The sequence below is a fragment of the Vigna radiata genome, chromosome 7 (assembly GCF_000741045.1).
Source record: "Vigna radiata var. radiata cultivar VC1973A chromosome 7, Vradiata_ver6, whole genome shotgun sequence".
NCBI lineage: Eukaryota > Viridiplantae > Streptophyta > Magnoliopsida > Fabales > Fabaceae > Vigna > Vigna radiata.
This window is the reverse complement of record NC_028357.1, coordinates 33,418,168-33,430,772: the sequence shown is the minus strand read 5'-3', so window position 1 is coordinate 33,430,772 and position 12,605 is coordinate 33,418,168. Positions and strand designations below refer to the sequence as shown.

The window sequence follows — 12,605 nt, the reverse complement described above, 5'->3', positions numbered from 1 at the left end:
TGTTTTGATAGTTAATTGGACTTTTTTTATATATAGATAAAGACATTTTAAGTTTTGAATCTATATAAGGAAAAAACATTATGAATTTATCTTAAGTAGGAAACTCAATTTCTTTGTAAATGTAATGTTTTGTTGCTAATAGATATAAATGATAGTATGAATATTGTGATTGAATGTTGTTGAAGTTTAAAAAAAGAGTATTACAAAAAATATAAACTATCTATAATATTTTTCTCTCTTGAAACATCTTTTTTTATCCCCATCTACAATATGATAAAAAAATGCTAACAAATAATATTGAAACACAAAATAATAAATAATTAAATTAAATTAGGTGGGTTGGTGAGCCAACCCGGCTTACCACGGGTTCAACCCGAGTGAGCCGGGTTCTAAGTGAGTTGGGTTGAAAACTAACCCACATAAAAAAATTACATTTTTTTCAAACCTAACCCAACTCAAACCCGTGGTGGGTCGGGTTGGCTCGCAGGTTACAACCCATTTTGACAGTACTAATAAAAGTCTAATAAAATTTTGGTTAGTATCTAATTTCCTTTTGATTGATGAGAAATGTGGTTTGTAAGGCAAATTGTGATTGATTGCTAGATGGGAAGCTAAAATTAAATTAAAATACCTTAAATTGCACTAAATTCAGTTTATGTTATAATATTGTTGGGTGACAAGTAATTAGTGCTAAGTGTCATCATAAACTTTTGGCAAATAGAGTGCTCTAGGGGTTTATTGCTAGGTGATGTCTAACTATCACCAGGCATTGGCGAGAAAGTGAATCCCTGACCTTGTGGTGATGGACAGTGGTTACTCAACGTTAAGCACTAACTTTGTCACTACTATACTCAAGACATTTTATGATAGGTAAAAACGAGTTTACTATGACATGTATTTTAGTGTCATGGTTGTAGGAGTCATAGAAAATGTGCTCTTTCTATGACACCACAAAAAAAGCGGTCATAGTAAGTCTGACTTACTATGACAGATATTCAAGAAATCGTTATAGTAAGTCTAATTTATTATGACACATTTTTGAAAACCTGTCATAGCAAATTAAGCTTACTATGATACATTTTCAAAAGTTTGTCATAATAAGTCAAACTTATTTTGATAGGTATTTGGAGACCTGTAATCATAATACGTATAGAGTTATTATTCGTTTAAAGTTATTATGATAGGTAATGAAAAATCCATCATAATAAGTTAGATTTTTTTTATATGTTTTTTTTTGTTTTATTATTTTTCTCTCCATTCAATTCACCTACACATAGATTTCATATCACTAGACCAAAGAATTCACAAACAAATCAATTCATACAATTAAATTGTCCAACAAACTTTAAAACATGAAATTATATATACATAAACCTATAATCTTGACAACTTTTTCACATACTTTCCCAGTGTTCTTCAATTCTAATGTCAAAGTTAATATTCAGAATGGGAACAGGAAAATAATTTTCCATCAAACAAGTAATAAGTGTGTTAATTGGATTGATCTAATTGCTTGAGGGGGGTGATGTCTAGCTCATGGTGGTCACACGGGATGACCTAAGGGTGTTGATGAAGGTCCGAAAGAGCGTTTTGGCCGAGAAGAGTCGGTTCTTCACGGAAAAGCTTCGCTACAACGGTGCGGTGTCACACTCGGTGGAGATCAACGACTATGACGACGTGGAAGTGTATGTGGAAGTTGTGGTTTTGATGTACTATGAGGATCTCAAGGTCAGGTTGCGTTCCATGGGTGATAGGGTTCCTAAAATTTTGAGCTTGCTCAAGGTTCCTAAAGTTTTGAGCTTGCTCAGGTTGATGTTCGTTGTTTTGTACATTCTTTTTGTTCTTGTTTCTTGACTACAATTGGTTTCTTATGTTCTTACTTTTACTTGCACTATTTTGTAGGTATCGACAATAATCATGTTTGATCTTGGGGTTGTGTCATCCTTATTTGTAGATTTGGCACAATCGGTGATTTATCCTGTTATACTTTTAGTATGAGATGTGACCTTAAAATGGCGAGGACCCTTAGGGTGTGTTCAGTTGGAGGAGATTGGAGGAGATGATTTGGGGGAGAGTGATTGAATGAATTTGAGGGGATTTGATAATAATTTTGTTGTTGTTTATTTGGGTGGATTTGAAGGTATTTGAAAGTGGATTTGGAAGTAAAGTTTGTGAGAATTAGTGTAGGATTTGATTGACGTGTGACAAATTTAAAAAATTTGTTTAATTGGTAAATGTTAAAGATTACTAAAATGCCCCTAGTTATTAAAATAATATAAAATGTTATATGTTAATGTTATATTTAATTGTAAAAATGTTTATAAAGAGTAAAAAATTAAAAATAATTATTAAAATTAATTTTTAAGAAGTAAAAAAATTATAATTTAATAAAAAGAATTTATTTTTAAATGTAATATTTATTTGTAAGAATTTATTTGTCATGGAAGTGAGATTGATTAATTTGTTTATAATATTGTACATAACTTTTAATATACATGTAATGTAACTAATATCTTCTACATTTTATTTTCACTTATTTTTGTTTTATATTTTTTATTATATATTTCTATTAGTAATTGGTAATTTTTATTTATATATATTTATTGATAAAGTAGTCTCTTCATAAAAAAAATTGAACTTAATTAAATTTCAAATCCTTAATAAATAAAATATTTAAAATTCTTTATATTTTTTAATTAATTTTTGTTATTTAATTTTCTTTTTAATCGAATGAGATACCTATTATACTAGTTTATCATCTTATTTACTTATATTTATATATATATATATATATATATATATATATATATTAAGAAATATGGAATTACATAATTAATATACAGTATATTAAAAAATATAATTATGTAGTTAATATACAACAAAATTAATTCATCAGCACATGTATAATCTCAGCCAATCCATGTGCAGCACCCCAATACTTCTCCCCATACCATTCATACATCAATGACACCTTCCCTTTCTACCCATCCTTCTCCTGCTACACCTCCTTCAACCCCACCACTTCCTCTTCTGACACCACCATTATATCCGCCACCAGGTTCTTCTCCGACACCACCAGCTCCTCCTCCAACTCCACTACCTGTTCCGATACCACCTCCAACGCCTCCGCCATTATCAACCCCACCTCCAACACTACTTCCTGTACCATCTCCAATGCCACTTCCATTACCAACTCCACCTCTAACACCACCATATCTACTTCTTGTGCCGCCTCCAGCATCGAATATGAGGCATTCTTGAAATCCCATAAGAGCTGGAACCAAATACGCATTTTGTGAAATTTGTTCAAAGTAGTGTAACTAGATACATTCAAAGTAATGTCGAAGGGTAGAAGAGACTTTTTCATTTCCATCCCTCCAAATTTCCTCTCCTCAGGAGGTGATTAAAAAGGTACCCATCCCGCATTTCAGCACAAATCTTTTTGCGCAAATCGACTCAAGTGAACACGTGATTACGTTTGATTCATCGCTTCCGAAACGGCGTAAACCGTGTTTCACCCTCAAGTGAACACAACATTAATCAGATGTATAACATGTTCATGCTCTCAGTTTCTAATCAATAGAGAGAGTCCTCCGGAGGCCATATCTAAAATATGATGAGTATGAAAGATTGTGAATAAACCATAAAAGATTTTATGATTGTTTGAGTTATTACTTGTATTATGAGTTTACATGCAAATACAATAATATAAAAATAATATAAATAATTTAAGTGTGTCAAAGAATCATTTTTCAATCTTTTATTATGATCATAATAGAACTCTTAGTATAATTTTAATAGGCATAACTTACCTTTATTATGTGCTTTAATCTTTTTACTATGATCGTGTACTTACTTAAACCAAGAGTAATGCAAGAAATGATAGAGTAATATTGTTGCAAAGAGACATTTTGTTGACCAACACAGTTAAACATAGATATTAAAACAATGTTTTGTAACAATCTTAAAATTTCTTTAATCTTTTGAAATATTATTTTGAAAAATGCTATTTTGAATGACTTTACTTAGTATGTTTCTATTTCTGGTTATGATTGTGTGTTTTGATAACTTAATTGAAGGATCTAATCAATACCTTTTAGTGTTAAGAATTGGGTTGTTACAAATTGAATTAGACAAAAACAAAAACAACTTCTATTATATACTACTTTATTATTATTATTATTATTTTAAACAAATAGTGTGTTCTAAAACAATATAAGCCTTACTCAATATTATATGTAATAAATTCAAAATTTACTCACACTAGTGTAGAAAAGGCTTTAGACGTCCGTTATTTTGGGCTTTTAACGTCACCTCCAGAATAGACGTCTATACGGGTGACGTTAATGGGACGTCAGTTTTTGTAGGTGCGACATCGATAGACGTCAGTTAAGTCCAAAAGACTGACGTCTACAAAGACATCAGTCAATGCGCTAACTGATGTCTAATCTAAGATTAGACGTCGGTCAATAAAACGTGGGATGTCTATAAAGCCGTCAAACATTGCATTAACTGACGTATTTTGGGCATCATTGACGTCAGTTTATACATTAATTGACGTCTATGAGGTGATCGTTGTGTTTTGGTGCAGTTTTTGTTGTGTCTTGGGGTAGTGTAGTAGCACCTCCTTCCTTTGCTAGTTTCTTCGTAAGAAAAAGTTGCGTCTTTTGGACTTCTCATGGCCTTTCAACCTTAAGACGAACTTGGGTTGTTGCCTAGGTCCATTTCGACCGCTAATGAAAAAGAATACAGTGAGAATATTCTCACCGTATACTTTCTCGTTGGCGGTCAGAATGGACATAGGCAACAACCCAAATTCGTCCTTGGATTGAAATGCCGTGAGAAATCCAAAAATACGCAAGTTTTCCTTACGAGGAAGCTAGCAAAGGGAGAAGGTGCATTACGCTACACAAAGACCCAACAAAAAAACCGCACCAAAACACAACGAAAACTCATTTTAATTGGTTCAAATGAGAGATAATACATCAAATATTACTTTAATCGAAGTAAAAATAACTTGAAATAGTTAAAAGGAGAGGAAACTTACTTGGAAATGCAGAGCAGCGGAGAGAAAAAGGCAAAAGACGATCAAAGTGTAGGTTCGCAAACCTCTGGTTCGCAGCGTTATTTAACAAAAAATTAGATGTCTATTGTACACAGAACCAACATCGAAAATAGCAAATACGTCGGTCTCCTGACTAATATGTTGTCCATTCGATTTAAAAATTAATATTTTTGTTGTATATAGACGTCATTTGGCGGCATGAGACGTCTCGTAGGGCAGAAACGAATGACTTTTCACATACCTGTTATCATTTTAGACGTCAGGGACTACGAGAACTAACGTCTACAAGTGTATATAGACGTCATTGTGGTAGAAACCGACGTCTATAGGGATGAAAACGAGTGACTATTCACCTGTCTTGCAAACATATAGGCGTCAGTTACAATGAGTCTGACGTCTATATTTCTGACAAGTTGATGAGTATCATTAATGTCCGCCATATAGACGTTGGGGTCTCGTCAATGTGGCGGGATCCGACGTCTATAAGGCTGAAAAAGTGACTATTCACCTGCCTGGCAGACATATAGGTGTCTGTTACAATGAGCCTGACGTCTATATGTCTGACAGGTTGGTGAATAGCATTAATGTCCGCCATATAGACGTCGGTACCCCCAATTAACCGACGTCTATAATTTTGAAGCACATGATTTTTCATCTAACGGTCAGAACTATAAACGTCCGGTTGGAAGGGGCGACGTCTAAAATTCAATAGACGTCAGAGATCTTCTTAACGGACGCCTATATTGCCAACTTATTTATGAAAATGCTATTAGTCATCAATATATGTCACGCTTATCAGTAACCGGCGTCTATCGTGTGATGTTAAACCGCGTTTTTGCACTAGTATCATTTATGTAATATTGAACAATGTTTATCCTTGTACTTAAAAACCTCTCCATTATTGATAATAATTAACAACAAAAATTATAAACAAACTTAAAGAAACAGCTTGTATTACACAAATGATGCTGCACTGGGCTATAGCAACCTCCTAATATTTTTTTCTTTTTTTTTATTTGGCTGCAACTCAATTTGTTACGAAGCTTGATACTATCAACTTTCCCGACGCTTTTAAGAGCTAGAAATCAGTTCTACCAAAGTCTTAAAATTGCTTGCTGATGATAAGCCTTCAGGCCTAGATGCATCTTCCACAGTTTTCTTCATCTTAAGAACGTTGTCTCTAATCTTCTTCCCATCTTCCTGCACCAGAATCAGATTTAAGCTTCTAATAAATCCATTTTTGGTGAACACCCTACCTTCTATTGTCACCCCAATCTTCCAAACATCCTCTATCACTCTTGCACCCACCATTTGATCTCCATAGAATGGCCTGCAGATCATAGGAACCCCACTCGAAATACTCTCAGTCACGGAGTTAGATCCACAATGAGTCACAAAAACTCCTACCGAATCATGTCCCAAGAGTTGGGTTTGTGGAACCCAAGGCACCACCTTCCCACGCATCAAGGTTCTCTTCACAAACCCATCTGGCAAAACACCCATCATATTTTCCTTCAGAGACCACACAAATGGAAATCCACTTTCTTCCAATGCCTCTGCCACCGCCACAATCTCATGTGGGGGTGGCGACACCACCGTCCCAAACGAAACATATATCACTGACATAGAACGATTCGAATCCAACCATGACAAGCATCCACTCGGATCCGCCCCAGATAATAGTACCGGGAACCGAACCGGAACAACATAAAGCATAGACTGCAATTTGGATCTCACGTCTTTGACGAACAAAGGTGGGTCTAATTCCTCAAAGAAATTCATAACCACTGCCTTGGCTTGAGGTAGCACCTTACCCAGTGAAACTAGCGTCCTTGAAAACACCGTCTCCTTTTCTCCAGTAAAAAGAAGATCCTGCGGTATATCTTGAACACACATCTTGGGCAACCCTGGGGATATATCAAAGCGAGCATCTTCATCGCAGTTTGCAAACTTCTGGCGTATCAAGTCAATGTAAAAATATAGAGAAAGTGTGCATGACATGGGTGGCCAAAATGCAATCCAAGGAACATTAAGGCTCTGAGCCACAACGAGAGAAGAGGGTACAAAAGCATCAGCAATGATGCATGTGACCTTTTTATTGGTGTCTTCTTCAGCCATCTGTATACCCTTGCGCAAATTGTCAGGTCCAGTGCTGAGAAAAAAATTGACCTTTTCAATTGGGTGGTTGGCTAACGGGTGACCCTCGTAAGGGATTCCATCAGTTATGCTATAGGGCTTAATGTTAGAGGGGTTATGGGGTTTTGCGAAATGCAAGGCATTGCATTTGTGTGTGGCGATGAATGAGAATGAACAGTTTGGAGTGGCCTGAGAGAGTCTGAGGACAAGGTTCAAGATAGGTACAACGTGTGTGCCGAAGGGGAAAGGAAACACTGCAACATGTTTGTCTGTTGTTGAGTCCGATGACATGATTGGGAAGCTGAGTGGAGAAAGATGAACGAAGGGAACTATGAACTTGGAATGGAACGGGAGAATTGTGGCCTACACATTCAATCGCTGTAACCGTTCTACGAACAACTCGGATCGTATACTTTTGTGGGCGTTAAGAATTCTATGCTCTTTTCTTGTCAAAATTATCTTCAACTTTTAACTTAGATTAAATAGATCTAATAAATTTTTTATGACCATATTTTCATTTTGTTTTCAATATAAATAAGAATATTAATTTTTTTTTGTTGTATATTTTTATTATTTTTAATTATTTTAAATATTTTTCTCAGTTGCACTTAAAACTTTGGCGGTAGATGGCCTAATTAAGGGAATAAATTTATGTTAAATTGAAAAACCTAATTAGTTAAATTGAAAATATAAAGACAAGTTAAGACAGTTTAAAAAAGTCAAAGTAAATAATTAAATATAGAGCTAAATTCAACCAAAATTTAGGGAATAAATTTATGTTAAATTGGAAAACCTAATTAGTTAAATTGAAAATATAAAGACAAGTTAAAAGAATTTAAAAAAGTCAAAAGTAAATAATTATAAATAGGGTTCCGTTATTTTGACACCCAATTTTTGACACACATTTGACACTACCAAGTGTCAACATCCAATTGGCTAGTTTGTATTGTTTTTTTTTTTTTATTAAATTTTGGCCTGCAAAATGAAAAAGGTTTCAGACAATTTGGATTCCAATGCTACCCTTGACCTGTTTCATTAGTTTTGTGTGACAGATTTCGTTCCCTCTCACATTTGCTCCTCTGCCTTCGTCCTCTTCCTTGCGGTGCTCTCCAGAGCCTTCTTGTTGCATATCCCGTTGTCTCAGTTTTGCTGAAATGGCAAGTTCCGAAATGGACCTTCGTTGGACCAAGGTAAATGCCTTCTCCCGTTGTAGGTTTTGGTATTAGGTTTTAGGTTTGGGTATTGGGGTTCTTGTCGTTTCTTGCACATGTTATGGGTTTTTGTTATTTGTTTTGGTGTTTTCATTTGAGTTATTTTCTTTTGGACAGTTGATCGTGCGTCATTCATTTTCAACTATGCATGTTTGCACTCTCAACGAACGATTGACAGAGGAGCAAAGAGAACTCATTTCGAAGACTCCATTTGCTTGGTTCAAGAAGATGCAATGTCTCCAAATGCACCGGGTGGAATGTCCAACAACCAATCACAGCTGAAGACTTATGTTAGGATTGGTTCAAGAAGGCATTTTAAGAGCCAAGCACTTATGACACCATACACCGGAAATGTAGTAGTTAGAAAGAAAAATGACTAATTATTGTATTAGACTTGAGTGTTAGGACACGAAAAATATGTTTTAATTAAACCTATTTGGTTCAATATATAGAACATCCATGTTTGGTTCAATACATTTATGTAATTGGAAATAAAATGTGTCTTTTACTGAAGTGCTTTATAATTTGATTTCCAAGTGATAATGTTTGTGGAAAAAAATGAATTAATGGTTGTGATTTGATGAATATAGTTGAATTGGTGAAAATAATGGTGATAAAGTGTGCAATGTAATCGTTTACAATGGTCTTGTAAACAAGTGCTACTCAGGTTATGGACAACTTGTTTAACACCCAAAATCACCCGTGGTCCCCCACGTTACCACAGGTGGTTCCTTCAGTACAGCAGGATGTCCAAAACAGAAATATGGCTCGCGTAATCGATTAAAAGCCTATTGTAATCGATTACAAGAGTGTTTTATGTGACAGATTTTAGTGAACTTCACCAAGGTTCGTGTCATTACCCTAGGTGGACCCCTCCTACATCATGGGATTTCCCAAGCATCACATTCAACCCTAGACTCACACTTATACCAAAAACAAGTCAAGTTGTCTTAAAAAACACCCACAATCACCCGTGGTCCCCCACGTTACCACAGGTGGTTCCTTCAGTACAACATGATGTCCAAAACGGGAATATAACTCGTGCAATCGATTACAAGCCTATTGTAATCGATTACAAGAGTGTTTTATGTGGCAAATTTCACTGAACTTCACCAAAGTTCGTGTCATCACCCTGGGTGGACCCCTCCTACATCATGGGGTTTCCCAAGCATCACATCCAACCTTAGGCTCACACTTATACCAAAAACAAGTCAAGTTGTCTTATAAAACACCCAAAATCACTCGTGGTCCCCCACGTTACCACAGGTGGTTTCTTTAGTACAACAGGATGTCCAAAACAGGAATATGGCTCGCGTAATCGATTACAAGCCTTTTGTAAACGATTACAAGAGTGTTTTATGTGGCAGATTTCACTGAACTTCACCAAGGTTCATGTCATCACCCTAGGTGGACCCCTTTTACATCATGGGGTTTCCCAAGCGTCACATTCAACCCTACACTCATAATTATACTAAAAACCAGTCAAGTTGTCTTTAAAAACACCCAAAATCCCCTGTGGTCCCCTACGTTACCACAAGTGGTTCCTTCAGTGCAACAGGATGTCCAAAAAGAAAAAAGGCTCGCATAAACGATTACCAACCTCTTGTAAACGATTACAAGGGTCTTTTTTGCTGCACAGATTACAGTACTTGACCTTAATTGCTATGGAACTTTCATACATTACACATAGCAAAAACTTGGACATCAATCATCAATCAACAATCATTTCTACATTGCACATAAGTAATCTTGAAATCAATCATCTTATTACAATAACAATTTGTACAATGTCTTCAAAAATATAAAACAATCTTATTCCAATAAGATGTTGTACAATGTCTTCATATATATAAAACGAAAAGTACACTGACTTCATATAAAAAGTACACTGTCATGACAACTATCCTATCAAAACAAACTAAACTACACTACATTTTTACACTNGACAACTATCCTACAACAATCCATAGACCTCTAGCGCAAACAGTAGTCTTATGTTCTCGTTGTCCAGGATCCAATCACGTACATATTGCTTTCTAATTGCAAGCAATTCCTCCTGAAATGAAAATATTGTACTTGTCATATCAACCAAATCATAAAAAAATAATGAAAATGTTGTACTTGTCATATTCTCCCAATCAAAAAATAATGAAAAGATTGTTATTACTAACCAAAAAAATGCAACTAAATAAAAGACCAAAACTTTAACTTACCTTTGGGATTCCAAAAGCCATTGCAACTTCACAAAAAATGAAAACACGAAAGAGACCAAAAAATTAATGGTGGCTTAGGGTTCACAAAACACAAAATGAATAAATAACGCCAAAGAGAACAATGAGAGAGGGGGACAAAATGATACAGAAAGAGAACCCACACAATGCGAGAAGGGGACGAAATGACAAAACACACACACAAAGCCAAAACCACCCAAAAAGGGGATAGAGGAAATAGAGCTTACCTTGCAAAAGATAACTTTTTTTGGGTTGAGATGAGACGAATGGTGCAACGGAAAAACCAAAGGATTGGAGAGATGAAGCAACCGGGAATGGAAAGAGTGATGGGAGACAAGAAGCTTAAAAAACAAAGTGAAAGAGAAGAAAAAGAAACCGCCAAACGAAATTTCATATCCTTAGAATTCCTATTCTACCCTCGTCAGTTTTTAAAAAACCCATTTCCATTTAAAAGAAAAAAGCCAATAGAAATTTGACACCTGGCCGATGTCAAATTTGTGTCACATAATGGTGTTAAAGAAACATTTTCGTTATAAATATAAAACTAAATGGAACCAAAATTTAGATTAGCTACTAGTGAAAAATAGTTTTTCATGACGACTTATTATAACACGTGAAATCCATATGTGATAATACATTGACCGACAATAATTTTGTAATAAAATTAAGAAATATTATGATGTATTTGAAAAATTTGTTATAATAAGTGTAGGGATGACATTTTCGTAAATAAAAAGTTAAGGTCACCTATTATAATAGATAAAACGCTGTAACAAATTTGATATTATGATGAAAATATATTATACAGGTTGTAGAAGACCTATCATAATAAAACTCTACTATGATTTTACTTACTTACCTAGGTATAAAACCCTTACTTCATTTCTCCTTCCTTTCATTCAAAACTTATGTTTCATTTTCGAAGCACCCGTCATAATAGGTATAAAACCCTTACTTCATTTTCCTTTCATTTCATTCAAACTTATGTTTCATTTTCGAAGCACCCTTGTCATCTTCATTTTCGAAACCCTAAAATCCTTTCACTTTTCATTCTTCCTTCTTCCTTCTCATAATGTTTCATTGTCTTCATCTTCATCTTGTTAGTTCTTTTTTGGCAAGATGCACAACTTTTCATAATTTTCTCTCCTTTCCATTTTCAATCGAAACTCCACCTCATATGCTTCCTTTGCATTGGCCCTTCTCCTCCCTTGGAACCCTAGTCTCCATCGAGTGGTTCTCCTCCGGATTGGGAGACCATCAAATCGAAGGATTCCCTGCTCAGACTCATGTGGTGACAGTTGGAATGGTAATGGCGAGGTGGCGTGGGATGCAAAGAAAGGAGAGAAATCCGATGGTATGAGAGGCGTCTGACTTTAAATGCAATAGTTGTTCTTTGGAAGTTGAAAATCCCCATTTCTAAGAAACCCTAGTTTGGTTTTTTCCAACTTCAATGGAGAATGTCGACGAAAGATCCCGAAATTAGAATCACCATCAATGACGAAGGATCGGTAAGGTGTTTGTATTGGTATCGCATAGCGGAGTGTTTAAAGAGTGTGATAACGATCAATAATCAAGAGGGGAGGGGTGTATTGGTGTTTTTAAAACTTATGATTTTCTTTTAAGACTTTTTTCAAACAGTTTAAACACGAGTTATAAAGTCAAAGAAAATCACACAAAAAGATTTTATCTTGGTTCGAAACAACAGATTCTACGACTAGTCGTTAATCACTATAAACAATGATTAACCTTTTCCACTAAAATATTGTTTCAGATTAAAAACAAATTATACAAAGAATAAGAAACAGAAAACACCTTCCTTCGACACACGATGGAATAACTTAGCTCAATCAACTTGAAGAGAATTGCATCAACTTTAGACGCACTAAACGCAAGCTTCTTCTTTTCACAATACTTGATTGAACTCTCTAAGACTTTGAGAACTTCCTCAGAACTATTGTGTAT

At 35.1% G+C, this 12,605-nt stretch overlaps 2 protein-coding genes across 2 annotated transcripts; both read right to left on the bottom strand.

The window, feature by feature from the left end:
• Positions 1 to 2,954: 2,954 nt before the first annotated feature.
• Positions 2,955 to 3,419, bottom strand: LOC106766337 (glycine-rich cell wall structural protein-like). Its single transcript, XM_014651069.1, has 2 exons — positions 3,416 to 3,419; positions 2,955 to 3,274 (listed from the first exon to the last, which is right to left on the bottom strand). The coding sequence occupies exons 1-2, from the start codon at positions 3,417 to 3,419 to the stop codon at positions 2,955 to 2,957; spliced, it is 324 nt and encodes a 107-aa protein (XP_014506555.1).
• Positions 3,420 to 5,982: 2,563 nt separating this feature from the next.
• LOC106766336 (anthocyanidin 3-O-glucosyltransferase 7-like) lies at positions 5,983 to 7,747 on the bottom strand. The gene has a single exon (XM_014651068.2). The coding sequence runs from the start codon at positions 7,490 to 7,492 to the stop codon at positions 6,137 to 6,139; it is 1,356 nt and encodes a 451-aa protein (XP_014506554.1). The 5' UTR covers positions 7,493 to 7,747; the 3' UTR covers positions 5,983 to 6,136.
• Between the last annotated feature and the right edge of the window lie 4,858 nt (positions 7,748 to 12,605).

Coding starts and splice junctions, on each gene's coding strand:
- LOC106766336 (XM_014651068.2), bottom strand. CDS start 7,492: ATGTCATCGGACTCAACAACAGACAAACATGTTGCAGTGTTTCCTTTC.